The sequence below is a fragment of the Leuciscus leuciscus genome, assembly GCF_965113295.1.
Source record: "Leuciscus leuciscus genome assembly, chromosome: 3".
Lineage (NCBI taxonomy): Eukaryota > Metazoa > Chordata > Actinopteri > Cypriniformes > Leuciscidae > Leuciscus > Leuciscus leuciscus.
The window spans coordinates 18,430,604-18,446,308 of NC_138727.1; the positions used below are offsets into that span (position 1 = coordinate 18,430,604).

The window sequence follows — 15,705 nt, forward strand, 5'->3', positions numbered from 1 at the left end:
CATGTGTCTGTTTGCATGGAAAGACATGAAAATCAATAGGTCGTAATTACACTGTTTGTGCTGGCACTCTTCTCAGATGTGCATAATTAATTGGTACCGCGTTCGTTTGATTGGTTCCGGTACCGAAACTGGGTCAGTGAAGAACGACTGACTGTTAAAGTCTTCCGGCTGGTTTCCCAGACAGAGATTAAGTCTAGTCCAAAAGGATTTTCAACAGAGAATCACAATCCACAGTACAATTTACTCCATGACAATCCTTCCCTGAAAAACTGCCCAGAGGAGTCATGACCATTCCTCGTCCTGTTGAAAGTGTCAGTCTAAAAGTGAAAAAGTGAATTAAAAAGCAAAAAAGAAGCAGAAACTCACAACTCTCCCCTGTGAAATATTGTAAATATTAATTCAGTCATTTTATTTGTTGGCAAACAACTTTCACTGTTACAACAAATATTAGTAATGAGTTCATTCAGTTTAGAATGCATATGAAAAGAATAAATAATAATTTCATTGATATTGTAATAATAATAATATTGATGATAATAACAATAAAAAATGTCTCAGTGCCGATCCGATTCTTTTCCCGACGCTCTCTAAGATCCTACATTTCTGATCTGTTGGAAAATAAAAAATAAAAAAACGAGACTGAATCACAGGAATAAATATGCAGTCAATTTTCTGAGGGTGGGTTAACAAGGGATAGATGTGCAAGCTACAGGGAGTCTCAGTTTGAGAACAAGTAAACAGTAGTTTCAGAAACCGACCTTTACAAGGTTGTTTCCATCTTCCAAACCACTCCATTAAAATCCTATTCCTTTACATTGAATATGCTCCACACATGATTTTTAATCATGATTTCCACACTTTCATTTGTGATTTGGCCTCGACTCTGACCTTTTCCAATTGACATCCCGCAAGCCTTTCTTACGGTTCTCAATTAAACTGTTAAAAACAGACTTGATATGTAAAATCATCACAATAATAGACAATAATTAGAGATCTTTTAGCCTGAGAACAATTTTAGCTGTGTCAACACGTACGACTGGAATATCAATAAGTTGGAATTCTTCAACCTGCTTCCAATGGGCGATTTCTGCTCTTACACATAAAAGATGAGGTGTTCAAGGGTAAACTCTCTAGAACTCATGGCATGACGACATCCCAGCACCATTGGGATCCCATCTGCAGTAGCTGTCATTCACACAACAGTCAGTTCCCCAGAGTCTCTTGGATATCATCGACACAGTGAGAATTAGAATGATGAAGTGTTGCATTTGGAAAAAAGGAGGAAGCCATGGTCATGCTTCCAAACGAGAGTGTGTATGCGTGTATATGTAGGTATGTGTGCATGTGTGTGTGCTGTGCGGTACTAAGGGATAGTATTTTGGAGGACCAGCACAGCATTGTGGGATTGCTCTAGTCTACAAAAACACATACAAGGGGCAAAATATCTCAAAAAACATGAAACGCATACGATCATATGCAATATATCGGGAATCTGTACATTTTACATGGAAAACTGTTCCATTTCTTTGTAATTAGTGAAGATTACCTTTCCCATAACTGAGAATATTACTGAAAAACAAACGTAAGAAAACAAGATGCGTCCTCAGTCTTTAAGATTAGATGCGCCTTTTGTGATTTCACGCTCAAGAAACGAGATCGGTGCTAAACGAGAAGGAATGTGTGCAGCAGAGAATCATAGAGAAGTCTAGAGACTTGTGGGTGTAATGCAGTTCAGTACGACAGAAGAGTTCAGAGTCTGGGTCGGTGGTCTCATTATCATACACGGTCATCTAAAATGGCAGCTAGTTTTCCACAGTCAGTTTACACGCCCTCCACAATCCGTGGTGAGTTTCCAGGAGAATCAGACAGCCATTGGATGAAGGTTTTCGTCAAGGAGAGCTATGCAAATGATCAAGGGAGCAAAAGTTTGTCCACGTCTCCAAACTGACTATCCACAAGAGTTTTTACTCAGCAGATTGGAAAGAAAAAAGTCCACGAGACCTACCTACACGCGGTAGTCCTTGTTCTAGCATAGGAATGGATTACTAGTTCTGGTTATTGGTTCTAACTGGAGCAGGATTTTGGTGACGGGATACTTGTATGTACTGAAATCGGGGGGCTATCTGGGATCAGTCTCTCTAGGGGCTTCCTATCAGTGCAGTAGGTAGTGTATCCCATGCCTTGTGCATTGTGTCACACACACAAACACGCTAACTGAGAATGTGTGTGTGCGTCGGTGTCTATAGGCTGGTGACCAGCTGTGAGGGGTCTGGTGGCTGTTCTTCAGGTGACGAGTCTTCTTTCTCAGGTGGGCCGATGAACCCGTCACTGCCACCGCGTCCCATCTGATAGTAGCTCTCCAGTTCCTGTATGTGGTTCCTGGAGCCCAGGTTCGGCATGCTTTTGTAGTACACGTCGTCCGCCTCCATGACGACCCCTTTGCCGTTGGCCAGGTGCAGCTCGCTGCCCTCTTCCTCCTCGCCGTCGTCATCCTCATCGTCTTCGTCGTCATGGAGACCGTTGATGAGGTCATCAGTGCCGTGAGGGAGGTCAGTGAGCGTGGGCATGCTGGTATAGATCGAGTCTCTGAGGGGCGAGTGCGAGTGCGTGTGTGTGCGGGGAGTGTGTGTGTGCGAAGAGTGCGTGTCGTTGGGGAGCAGCGGGAAGAAGCTCTCGCTGTTCTCCTGCGGCAGGCGCCGATGGGCTGAGAACGTGTGCATGGGGGCGTGGTTTTCCGGAGGGGGCGGTCTCGGTGGGAGGAGCGGCGCTTGTGACTCCTCCCTAATGAGCTCCAGGCTTAACCCGCCCCCGTCGTCATGCCGATGAAACGCTCCGGGGTTGTCGAGCACCATTACGTCATCCTTTGCGATGGATGAGGACCCCGCGACCCCTCCGTTGGCCAGGTGGTTGTTGAGTTTATTGGTCAAGGTCCCCTGGTGGGATTTCCCTTGTCGCTCCTGGGTGTTCAGGTACGATGGGGCGTAGTTTGCCGTCAGCTCTTTCAAGATCTTTTTCTCAAGCGTGGTCGGCGGCTCACTGCCACGAGAACTGTAGGTAAGGTAATCGCCTGCTGCCACACCGTAGCTGTTGCCGTGGTTACCGTTAAGCGGCAGCGTATCCATGACACTGGAGTCTCGTGCGTTGTTTAGAATGCCCTCTGAAATGCAAGAAATAGTACAAAATTACACAGAATCACACACATAACCTCATTTACAATTTACATTTTGGTACATAGGCACTAATATTCTTTTATATATAGTGTTTATGATTGTTGGTAATATGAATTGGTTCATTTACAGGATGCTTTATGAAAGATGATATCAAATAGGATATTATATTTTATTAAAAAGAACAAAACATGAATACAGGTGGAATGTGGATTTAGTGGGGGAAGGAGAAGAGAAAGGAATGGGAGGGATGAGGAAAGGGAGAAGATTAAAGAAGAGAGAAGCAAAGGAGAATATATTATAAACATGGAGCTGTTGTGAAAGTAAATGAATCATACTTGAATCTCTGTAGGAGGCTGCAGACCCGCGTGAAAGGAGAGACAGAGAGAGAGAGAGAGAGAGAGAGAGAGAATGATTACACACATAAATGCTTATGGAACATGTCCACAGAGAGAGAGAGAGAGAGAGAGAGCGAGAGAGAGAGAGAGAGAGAGAGAAGTATTATATTCAGTTCAGAATGTGACAGGCATTAGTGACTGAATGCTAACCTGCTGAGTTTAGGACAGATGCTAAGCTGAAATGTTCTTATACCACCAAATTATTAAACAGAACAGATGGACATAGAAACAACATAAACAAGCTCATTAAACAGACACGAGAAGTTTGTATGCAGGATATCACTGCTAACTCAGGACACAGAATAGTTTTTCAAATTTGAATTTGTTGTTCCAAACCTTTATGTTTGTGTGTGTGTGTGTGTGTGTGTGTGTGTGTGTATATATATATATATATATATATATGAAAACACATAACAGAGCAATTTGAACAGACCAACACAAGTGACATTTTTAAATAATCATTCAGTTGGACTAATTAGGCCTATTTATTGCCTTATACTGTATGTAGAATACAAAAAAACAAAAAAAAAACAATTAATTTCAGCAGAGATTTAAATTTTCTTATACTGCACCATAAAATGATCATAACCACCACATAAATAATACATTAATCAAAACGATAGGATTATAGGTAATTAAAGAGTTTTCAAAAATAAAAGTTAATTTATTAAATATAATCATATTAAATTTCAATTAAATATTGTTTTTTAATAGATGGCATTTTAAATACTAATTATTATATTTTATATTTCTAGAAATACACCATATGTTTGTGTGCAAGATGTTAATCAGTAAATCATACTAAATTAAAACATTTATTAATATGAATTATTATTATTAAGAACATAAAATAAAAAAACGAATTCTACATAAATATATATTTATATAAAAATTATATTTGTAAAAATGTATATAAATCTAAATCACTTAATAATTATAAAAACATTATTAAAAAGGCCAATTTTAGCCGAATTTTAGCTTGACAGTGTCTGTCCCACTTCACTTTCATTGTATGGAAATGAGCAGTGTGAATATTCCGCCTAACATCTCCTTATGTGGTAAGGGGGGGAAATAATCATACAGTTTGAGTAAATGATGGAAATGATGACAGAATTTTCATCTTTGGGGTAGCCTAATATTTTTAATTCCAATAATGAATACTTTTTTTTTTTTTTCAAGGAGGAGCCCTGTCAATTTTCCATTGCAGTTTTCACCCTGAGAGACAATTAGTACCGCCCGAAAAGTGCTAAAGTTTGTAAATGTGTATGTGAGAGGCAAACCTTGCGTGTTGAACATGTTGGCAGTAGGGTTATTGTACACAGCAGACTCTCCCAGTAGTGTGTTATAAGGATTAGTGCCATGAGGACGTAACAAAGCATTGGAGATGAGATGGTTAGCCATGGTACCTACAACACCCACAAACAGAGACAGAAAGAAAGAGAGAGAGAGACAGAAAGAGAGGAAGAGAGAGAGAGAGAGAGAGAGAGAGAGAGAGAGAGAGAGAGAGAGAGAGAGAGAGAGAGAGAGAGAGAGAGAGAGAGAGAGAGAGAGAGAGAGGAAGAGAGACAGATATGGAGTTGAGAGAAGACAGAAGGAAGGAGCAACAAAGAGACAGAAAAAAGATGTACAATAAACAGTTAGAATGATGCAGACAAGAAGTCAGTAAACTTGTGTTTAAACAGCTTTAAACATCAGCAGTCGCAGCATGTTAGTTCGAGTGGACAGGAATGTAAAACCTCCCATGTGATATCAGTACAGAGCTCCGCATAGATGATGTTTATGTTGGACAGCTGTTGATGTTTGACATTTTGTCTTGCCAGTGTGACTTGATTGGGAGAGTTTTTCCATGGCTTCAGCTCTGATGTCGCTGGAAGACTTTTAAAAGCTCACATTCTTGTTTACACAGGAAAGAGAAGACAAAGGAGCTCAGAGGAGCAAATCATATTAACGTTTGGACATAACAGAGGCAGGCAGGGTTTGAGAATGAGCAGAACATGAGCACACACACAGATGTCTGATCCATTTGGACTCCAGGGTCAGAAAGTTGGAGGACTTTTCTGTTTCGTTCTAGATTCTTCTGCAGTTTCTCTTTTTTCTCTCGCTCTCTCATGAAACAAACATACACTCAGACAATTCATTATCTTTTGGCACTTTTGTCTTTGTGAACTCTTTTAAAATATTTTTCACACTCTCACTAGTTTATTTTATTTGTCTACTAACAAAGTCCAACAGTGGACAGACACGCATCACAGGAAAATTCTATAATTATTCTGAACGTCATGAACATTTCCACCACGGAGTCATTTCCAATTGTGTTTTGTGTTTAATTGGATTCTGTGGTGTAAATAACAGTGATGGAAATTACATTTTGCAACATTTTTGGATACACCCACACACACACGCACCATTGGACATTTTGTCCACATAACCTACGGTTTACCAGGACCACACATATACACACACACCAACACACAAAAACTATTGTCAGTTTTTGCAAAGCTTGATCGGAAATGAAGCAGATTAAAAAGTTGTGTTTATTATTATTCACCATAATTGTTTTCTTCACACATCACATGTTCACATCACATGTCAAGCATACTCTTCACTGACAATTTTGCTTCTTCGGTAAAACAAGCACTCTATCAAATTTATTAGTGGCAAAAATATTGGTGATAGAAATGACAGGGGGCAATTGTTGTGTAAAAATGTATATAAATCATTTCCACACAATGAATATTGAAATGGTTTATCTTTTTATCATTCTTTACTTAGATTTTCTTCGTTTTTAAAATGTAATAATTCATATTTTTATGATGGATTAAAAAAAAATTATCTAGCTCAATGACAAAGGTAAAACAATAAAACCTATAAAAGCACTCAAAGGCATTTACAGCAGAAAATAAATTATGAAGGCCTGGTAAAGAAAAAAAAAATGTTTAATGCAACTTTCATATAATAAAAAGATTTTTTTTTTAAATTGGTTTCAACGTTTTTGAAATGTTGAAAGGCTAAAATAATGTCCACGGAACAAAAAAGAGCCCATAGTTGAAAAAAACAAAACAATCTCTATTTTCAGGGTATATTATTATTATAATTTTTTGCCATGGCAAAGTTCATTGGCCAGAATTAATCTCTAGGTGTCAAATGATAATTGAACTGGTTTCTGTTCAACTTTTCTCATATCAGATCCAAACAATTACAATGTTTGTATATATGAAACAGTTTCTGTCAATATGTATGTGAATGAATACGGTGTACACGTGTACACATGGGTGCATGTTTGTGTGTGTGTGTTGGCTTTACCTCTATTGAGAGTCGCTGAGCTGTTCATGTCAGCGGTGATGAAAGATGACTCCGACTGCTTCCTGACAGTGTCATTCCACATCCTACGAATACGACTCTGACAACAGAGGAAGAGAGGGGGTCGTTTTTTAGATTCTGAACAAAGAAATTGTGCAATGTATCAGTAATAGTGTAATGCAGCTCACTTATTTTATACCTTTTATACCTTTATATCTTATATCATACATATTACAGACATCCCATTACTGAGGTTGGTTTTGTTTCCTTTTTTGTCTACAGTTATCGGCACTGAACTATTGATTGTAATATGGCACTGAAAACCTTTTTGATTATATTCACTCTGATTATATTCACAAATAGTAAGGTGAGCAGAATGCTGAGTGCACCGTTTAAAATAAGGCTGAATGTGAAATTGGGTCATGTGGGACTGTATTCACCCATGAATGAGAAAACGGCAGAGCTAAAGTGCTTTCTGTGCAAAGAAATAACAAGCCGATGACTGCATCGACCACTGACAGCTTCAACATTCACTGGCCTAGAAAAATCACTTGAGATGGGTTTGGAGGATCCCCTCCAGGTGTGTGTACGGTGTTTGCATGATACCTGTGAGTTGGTGGAATAGCGTCCAGGTGTGCGGGCCGTACTGGTCTTTGTTGAAGTGGAGATGGTTGACTCCACACTCTTCCCACTGCAGCAGTGTGTGCGGAGACATCGGCCATACTCCTTACGCACCTGCAAAGAAACACACAGACAGTTTGGTTAACCAAGGTTTAGGGGAAGTGAGAAATGCTTCAGTTAACAATTACATTTAATTGAATTAAATCTCAATTTAATTTTGTACAAATATATATAATATATAAAAATTTGTGCTATCAAATCTATTAATCGCGATTAACACACATCTAACACTCACACACACACACATATATATATATAAATATATACAAACTTATGTTAGCTGTGAGTAAATGTGATTAATCGATCATACATACATAGATACATTAAGTACTGATAAAAAGTTTGGAAACATTACTATTAAAGGATCATGTGACACTGAAGACTGGAGTAATGGTTGATGAAAATGTAGCTTTGCATCACAGAAATAAATGATATTTTAATGTATATTGAAATAGAAAACCATTATTTTAAATTGTAATAATATTTTCACAATATTACTGCCTTTTCTGTATTTTTGATCAAAAAAATGCAGGCTTGATGAGCATAAGAGGCTTTTTTCAAAAACATTAGAAATAGTAATGTTTCCAAACTTTTGACCTGTTCTGTATATACACGCACGCACACGCATGCGCGTGCACACACACACACACACACACACACACACACACACACACACACACACACACACACACACACACACACACAATACAAATGCAGTTGATACATACAATGGCTTGAATGAACCTCTTCTATGATCAGCATGTTTTTTTATTTAGGAATGAATTTAAGTTTTTTTGGTTAGTTCAGGTTGAAAAATGTCATGTGGTACGACTCCCTAAAACCCAATGATATTTATGGATTAATAATTTGTGATATAACTTTTTATAAAAATAATGACTAACACAAACATGTTTTAAGGAAATATGTTATTATTTTCTAATTGATTCAACATTAAGCCTTCAATTGGGACATTTTCTCAGCAAATATCGATGTATGTGATTAATTGCGATTTGATTGGTCAGCATTTCTTGTAATTGCATTTTTTTCATCGATTGGCCATTCCTTGTGTCCTTGTGTTAAAGAGTTCACTCAGTTTATCTCAGTTCCAGCAGGTTCCAGCACGTCTGTGCGAGCGCATTTGTGTGCTTGTGAACAGCAAAGTGAACTTTCGTGTGCATGGCAGGAACTTTCATATCATTTTCATGACCTCAATAGTTAGCATGCTGGACGACCTTCCTAACGCAGTAATCTTAATCAGGAAAAACACACATGTACATTCAACATCACGACCTTTACCTCAATTCTCAAACAACAAGGACCAAAACTTGTATTGCTCCATCCAAAAATCTAGACATAATAACAATAATGACCAATATCAGTACAAAATTCCCCATTGTATCAGCAATAATACAGCTATAATTGCTTTTTAATGTTGTTAACATGGATGCTGTGTTATTGTTTGCGCAGCTGTTGAAAGAAAACTCTCTAAGATCGGCCAAATAAAATCTCTATGGATGACTGCACACCCAACTCCTCAAAGACCTCAACCAAACAGGACTTACGGCTTTAGATTTATATCACTGCTGTCTCCACAAAACCCAAATAAGCCTAGATCAGTCCCTCGTCTTGTAAAAACAGCTTTGTGTGGGTCTTTGAGAGAATATATACTACGTTAAGAAGATCCATTAGGTATTTAGTCCAATTTATTAGTTAAAAATGTTATGAAATCATTCACTTTTTGGCTTAGAAGTTGCCTGCACGCACATGTATTTAATGCGAAAGAAACATGATAAATTGGCATTTCAGCTTCAAGGTTGGCCAGCGCAATACATAATCAATTTTAACAACAGTCCAATCATTCTGTCCGTCAATACATAACAAAGTTCATACATACACATATGATTTTTCTCTGATCGATATCTGTTTCCTTCTACAGCTAAAATTCACCGGTGTAATGTGTACTTGTATATGAGCATTTTCATGCTAAATGACTCTGGAAGCTATCCATCGGTCGGCCATCAGATAATTAGAAGGTTTAAAATCTATCATGAGCTAAATAAATCTGATGAGCTGAGGGTCTCTAATTGAGCATGCATGTGACAGAAGGGTTGATTAATGAGATCATTACTAATGAGAGGCCAGTAAACCCTCAGTAAAATGCCCAGGAAAGAGGTCAATAGAGCCTCAGTATGAGTGTGTGCACGTGATTGCAATACTGCAGATGTTTGCATAACATACAGTGCATGGGTGATTCTTCAAGTTAGGGGAACTTTTCTGTCAGCTAGGATGATTTAATGGAAAAGAAAATGCTTAAAAAAAAAAAAAATCATTCTACTTCCATAGGAGCGATTAAATTAAAATAACAATTATATTTATTCTACATTTATTAAGAAAATTCTAGGAGGGAATTCTGCTTCCACATTTCCAAGAACTTCGGTCGGTGTGATATACGGTGTGATTCGGTCAGAAAGATATTTTTTATGTTTTTGAAAGAATATTGAAAATCTTAAGATGCAAAGAGAAAAAGCTCTCGAGTAGTCAAAAGTGCCCCTAATTGAAGAATCACCCTTATGTGTATGTGTGTTTGTATGTGTGTCACCTTCTTCTGCAGGATGCAGTGAAATATGAAGATGAACATTCCCTGCAGGGAGTTAAAGACGGTAAAGAGGTAGGCCATGATGACTGTACTCTCATTGATATACATCAGTCCAAACGCCCAGGTCAACCCCAACAGACACAGCAGAGCTATGGCACCTATAACCCAGGACCTAAGAGAGAGAGAGAGAGAGAGAGAAAGAGAAATTAAACAGATAAAGTGCATAACTCTCACTCAAGCACAGTTGACACACTTCCATGTATGACCTTAGCCAGTTTATATTATCTCAGTTTATTAAAATGTTATGTTATAAGTCTGTGTATGTTTCCTCAGTTCAACAATAGTAGGATGAAAATATAAACTGTCTCAGAGAAAGGCATTATTCTACAGCAGTCAAATGTCAAGCTGGCTCCAGCCATAATGTCTACTAGTCTGTACTTAGCACTGAGCCTCACACTCATTTAGTGATGTCATTTACTCTTTGGGGTCACACACACACACACACACACACACACACACACACACACACACACACACACACACTTAGACTCACATAATCAGCTTGCAACCCATTTATACTGTGAACTGAGCTAATGTGACAGGCTAATGTTTGGCACCGAAACAAGATCATTAGAAAGTATGAGAGAAAGAGAGAGAGAGAGAGGGAGGGAGACATACAGACAGACAGACACTTTTGAGACGATATACAGAGAGACAGTCAATATTAATTATTGTTTCCATCAGAGACAATAATAATAATAAAATAATGGCGGATCAAGGTGGCAAGACAGACAGACAGACAGACAGACAGAAGTGTTGATTTTGAACCAACTCGGGACTGACGCAGTAAGAGAACACGCACTCATGAAGAATTATAATTACATTGTTCATTTCAAAGAGCCACGTTGCAGAATTGATGAATCACTTAAATAATTTTAACATTCAGAGAAGCAATCAAACAGTGGAAGAACTACACAGCTAAACACTCCAATCAGAATGCATGATTCAGAAAACTGGCACTCTGATTGGCTGGAGACCCTTACCAGTGACTATCCATAACAAGCCATGCCTCAACAGAATGCTGAAATGTAAAACAGAAAAAAAGGATGGAAAAGGAAACAAAGAAAAAAGACAGATGAGGCTGATGAATGATTCATAAACATCATAAATAAAACAAAACAAACTCAAGAGTTGGAAAACACAAACAAATAAAATGAAAACTTTTTATGATGATGATGAGGATTATGAAATATGGTTGAATTTTCGCAGTCAACACAGTTGTCTGCCAGTAAGTTTAGGAGTAACTTGCACCTTGTGACAATTTCAAAGTGAGAACTGCGATGGTGGGTGGAGTTAAGATCTCAGAAGCCAATCACTTCACTGGAGCCAAGATAATCTATTCTATGCACGCCAACTTCAGGACTTCAGATGGAATTTGTGCTGAGGCACAATTTTTGACTGGGCCAGACTTTCTAACTTTAAATTTAGAGAGAGATAAAATGTAATAAATCAGCCATGTATCCTGTGCTTGTAAAGCCATTTGTCTCTGCTCTTTTTTCTGTTACTGATTTGGTGACAAAGAGACTAAGACAGAACACGTTTTTTTGCAGTGAGAGGATCCTTTTTTAAATAGTTTTCTATTGGCAGTGAGCGTTTTTGCGTGCTGTTTATGCGCCCCGGGTGCATTTTTTTTTCAAGAACTTTATTGAACAATATAAACAACCATAAGCTGCCTGCTGTGCCCCGCATTTTTGTAGGAGTGCTCTGAGAGGCTGAAGTAAAAAAATGTTTTATCTCTGAGCAGAAAAGCGCCAGACGTCATTCACACTTTTTTTTCCATTGTCCAATCGAATGAATGGAGAAGCGGGCCTTCCGTTGTGGTGACGGAAATGTACATTTGCTTGTTTTTGGTCCAGAGACTGCAATGATGGAGGAGAAACTTGTGGTGGCTGTCGCGAGTTACGCAGAACAGTATGACTTCACGAGCCCTCTGCTTGTCCATTTTTTTGTCCAAGTTGCTGCTAATATGACAGTTTACTTAACTTACTTAACTTTACTTGCGCTATAATCCTTGATTAGACTGACTAGGTGCTAGGTGGTTGCTAGGTGGTTGCCGCAGCACACTGCTATTTTCTAAATAAAAAAAAGTCAACCAAAAAAAGGCAGTGTGTTGCGCCTCGCGTTTTCAAACCTGAAAAACACGTTATGTCTGATCGGGGCCTAATAGTGCAAAGGTTAGAGTTAGATAATAACACACACTAGGAATGTTGTAAAGAAAGATTATATGATGTATGTAGTATAGTATGTATGCTGAGTACACAGTTGCCATAGATAAATACCTAAATGCCTAAATCCTTAAATTATATATATTTTCACTATTTGAAATAAATGTTTACTTTTATTCAGCAAGTATGAATTAAATTGATCAAAAGCACTTACAATGTTACAAAATATTTCTTTTGAATATTCATCAAAGAATCCTGAAAAAAAAGTATCACAATAATGATAATAAGAAATGTTTCTTGAGTACCAAATCAACATATTAGAGTGATTTCTATAGGATGAAACTGTTAAAAAATGTCAGATTAGCCATCACAAGAATAAATTAAATTTTTCTTTAATTTTTAAATATATTAAAATAAAAAGCATTTTTTTAATTGTAATATTTCACAATGTTACTGTTTTTACAGCTTACAAACCTATAGTTTTGTTTATTGTTTCCTATATGTTTGTTATTATGGTGTTGGCAAACATTGTTAAATCAAAGATACATTAACACATATTTGTCCATTAATATCTAACCGTTAATTAGAGGTGTTTAAATGACAACTGGTTTTCATTATCTAATGTACTGACATACAGTACATTTTTAAGTGTGGTTTAAATAATTCTGGTGGCAAATTAATTTTGGTAGCTGTTAAAATACAGTTGTAAACATGGTAAACAGTTATGTTAACTGTTAACTCTTGAAGTTTATATTTAGTAGCGATTTCAGACACAATACTGGAAGTTACATTGTCTATTTTTGCTCCTCCAATGAAAATAGTTTCAAGAAGAAATAATGAAAAACAAACTAATAAAAATTATGAAAACACATAAAATGACTAAAAGATCAAATAAAATTAAAAATAAAACTGAAAAAATGAACATAAAAGATAATTCAAAATAAAATAGCTAAACAATACTAAAAGAACACAGGTTTGTTCATGGATAAATCTGTTTTTTAACAATTGGGTTAAGTAAATGATTCAATGACTCACTTAAAAAGACTGTAGGTGTGTTCGACTTGAAGGGGTGCTGCGCAGACCGACTGGTGCATGACATCAGAGTACAGCAAGAGCGATTCGAAAGCATACGGAGCCATCTGCTCTCTAATCGCTCTTGCGGTACTGTGATGTCATACATCGATCGGTCTGCGCAGCACCCCTTCAAGTCGAACACACTTAGGCTGCATCCGAAATTGCATACTTCCCATTATACTATATTCCCTACTATATAGTAGGCGAAAAACAGAATGTGACAAAAGAAGTATGTCCGAATTCACAGTATTCATAAAAGAGAACACAAAAAGTCCCCAGATGATCTACTACTTCCAGCGAGATTCTGAAGTCCGCATTCTATGGTCACTTTACTTTCCCATGAGGCCACGGGAGGGTATTTATGAATGGAGGTGAAGCAACACAACTGACTCTGGTAAGTCACATGATAATGACAACATGGTGAATGTAGTACGTCCAGATTACATTCATACTACACACATTCATACTATTTTGAACATACAGTAATTTTTTAGAGGTCGTGAAGTAATTACTTATTCAGAAAAAATACCTACTCAAGAGTGTACACGGTTTTGGACAGCAGCCCTAATCTCGTTTCGTTTCGTTTAATGAATCAATGTTTGGTGAATGAGTCAATGACTCACTCATAAAGCAGTCACTTGCTGCCACCTACTGGCATATCGATGTAACCTACAGAAACCCCCACCACTAATGCACAAACTGACATTTAGGAATGTCCCAGTGCTGTTGTATGCATCAGCAGTCTTGGAACAGCACTTGTTCAATCATATAAGAGTACTGTAACTGTTGTATAACATGAACATCTGTTCAGAACACTAGAACTACAGCAGAAAATCTGCATTTGGGTCACAGATTTGAACAGTGACTCCTCTGCCTGTGTTCTGAACATCAAAAAGAATAATCAATTACTGGAATATGCTAACTAACCTAGATTCAGCATGTACTGTCTGCCAATGGGCTGCTGTGTATAGATGAGCCATACTACACGCTGTGCATTGCACAGTTTCTGATCCCCCGCATTACTGGCTGTGTTTTAATACACCCTAATATGCCAGCCCCTTGTGTCCTAGCACTCTTAAAGATGATGCTGACTTAATTTGAATAAATAGCACAGGGAATGTGATTTATGTCAAGTTTTTTTTATTTAATCATTAAAGATTCTGTCCCATGAGAACTCAAACATCAAGGAGAAAGTGGCAGATGAAGACACTTTAAACTGCGTCTAACTTTAGATATGCAGTAGAACATTCTTCTCATTTAAACACCTCTAAGGAGTGGTTTGAAATTAAAGGACAATTGTGTGTTTAGTGAAAATGAAGACAGTTGCAGTGCAAGCAAGAAAAGCAATAAAGCACACACACACACACACACACACACACACACACACACACACACATATTGAAACACAGAATAAATGCCTTACTTGATGTTGTCCAGGCAACCAGAGTCAGGTTTGAGAATCGCAGTATGGTGAAACATCTTATATAGCGCAATGCCCAGGAAAATAACATTTAGCTGCAACACAAAATCATAAAATGCATGAAATTATAAAAGAAGACTCTAACATCATTAATTAACCAATGCATTTCCAAGACTTTGCTATTCATTTGTAATCGGGGGATACGGATATTTGAAATCCTTACTGGACATATTTTCATTTGTGTGTCAGGAATGAATAAACAGATTTAAATGAATAAAATAAAGCAGAATCGCTCAATGGATGATTCATCTTTCTTGCACGCTCATTTTCATGCCTTTACTAACCCTGGAAATCACAGTTTTATAATGGGAAATACCAATGCACCAAAATGAACTTTCTTGGCAAAAACTGAAGCTACTGGAACTGAAAACCCTAATTTTAAAGACTTTGTTAGAAATAATAATGTTTAAACAATCTGATAACTGTATAAAACAGCATTTATGCATGTGTCAGTGTTGATGAATGTGATATTGCCTATACCAAACAGAGATCTTGCTTTTTTGACACATTATTATGACGTGCAGATAACAATAACTCCAAAACTGTTTTTTTTCGATACAAGCACATCCTTACCCTACACTGCCTACAGTATAATAATATAACAGCATAAGATTTGTATAACGCATGTACAAGACAAGTGCATGTGTGCAACCTGTTCGAGAAAAGAAAACCTCTGGATTAAACATCTAATATCCAAGGGGAACATCTTGGAAAATGCAAGCACATATATACGTTACATTTTTTGGTTTTAATATTTTATTATTACAATGGTGTTTGAATTGTC

General features: G+C 37.4%; 1 protein-coding gene across 1 annotated transcript in view; it reads right to left on the bottom strand.

Annotated features, from left to right (window-relative positions):
• Positions 1–383: 383 nt before the first annotated feature.
• Positions 384–15,705, bottom strand: part of adgrl3.1 (adhesion G protein-coupled receptor L3.1) — a 110,662-nt gene continuing 95,340 nt past the window's right edge. Inside the window, exons 17-21 of the mRNA XM_082164606.1 lie at positions 14,865–14,956; positions 10,146–10,314; positions 7,472–7,600; positions 6,869–6,965; positions 384–3,157 (exon numbers count right to left, since the gene is read on the bottom strand). Coding sequence (XP_082020732.1) covers positions 2,241–3,157; positions 6,869–6,965; positions 7,472–7,600; positions 10,146–10,314; positions 14,865–14,956 — 1,404 coding nt within the window. The 3' untranslated portion in view covers positions 384–2,240. The remainder of the gene's footprint in view (positions 3,158–6,868; positions 6,966–7,471; positions 7,601–10,145; positions 10,315–14,864; positions 14,957–15,705) is intronic.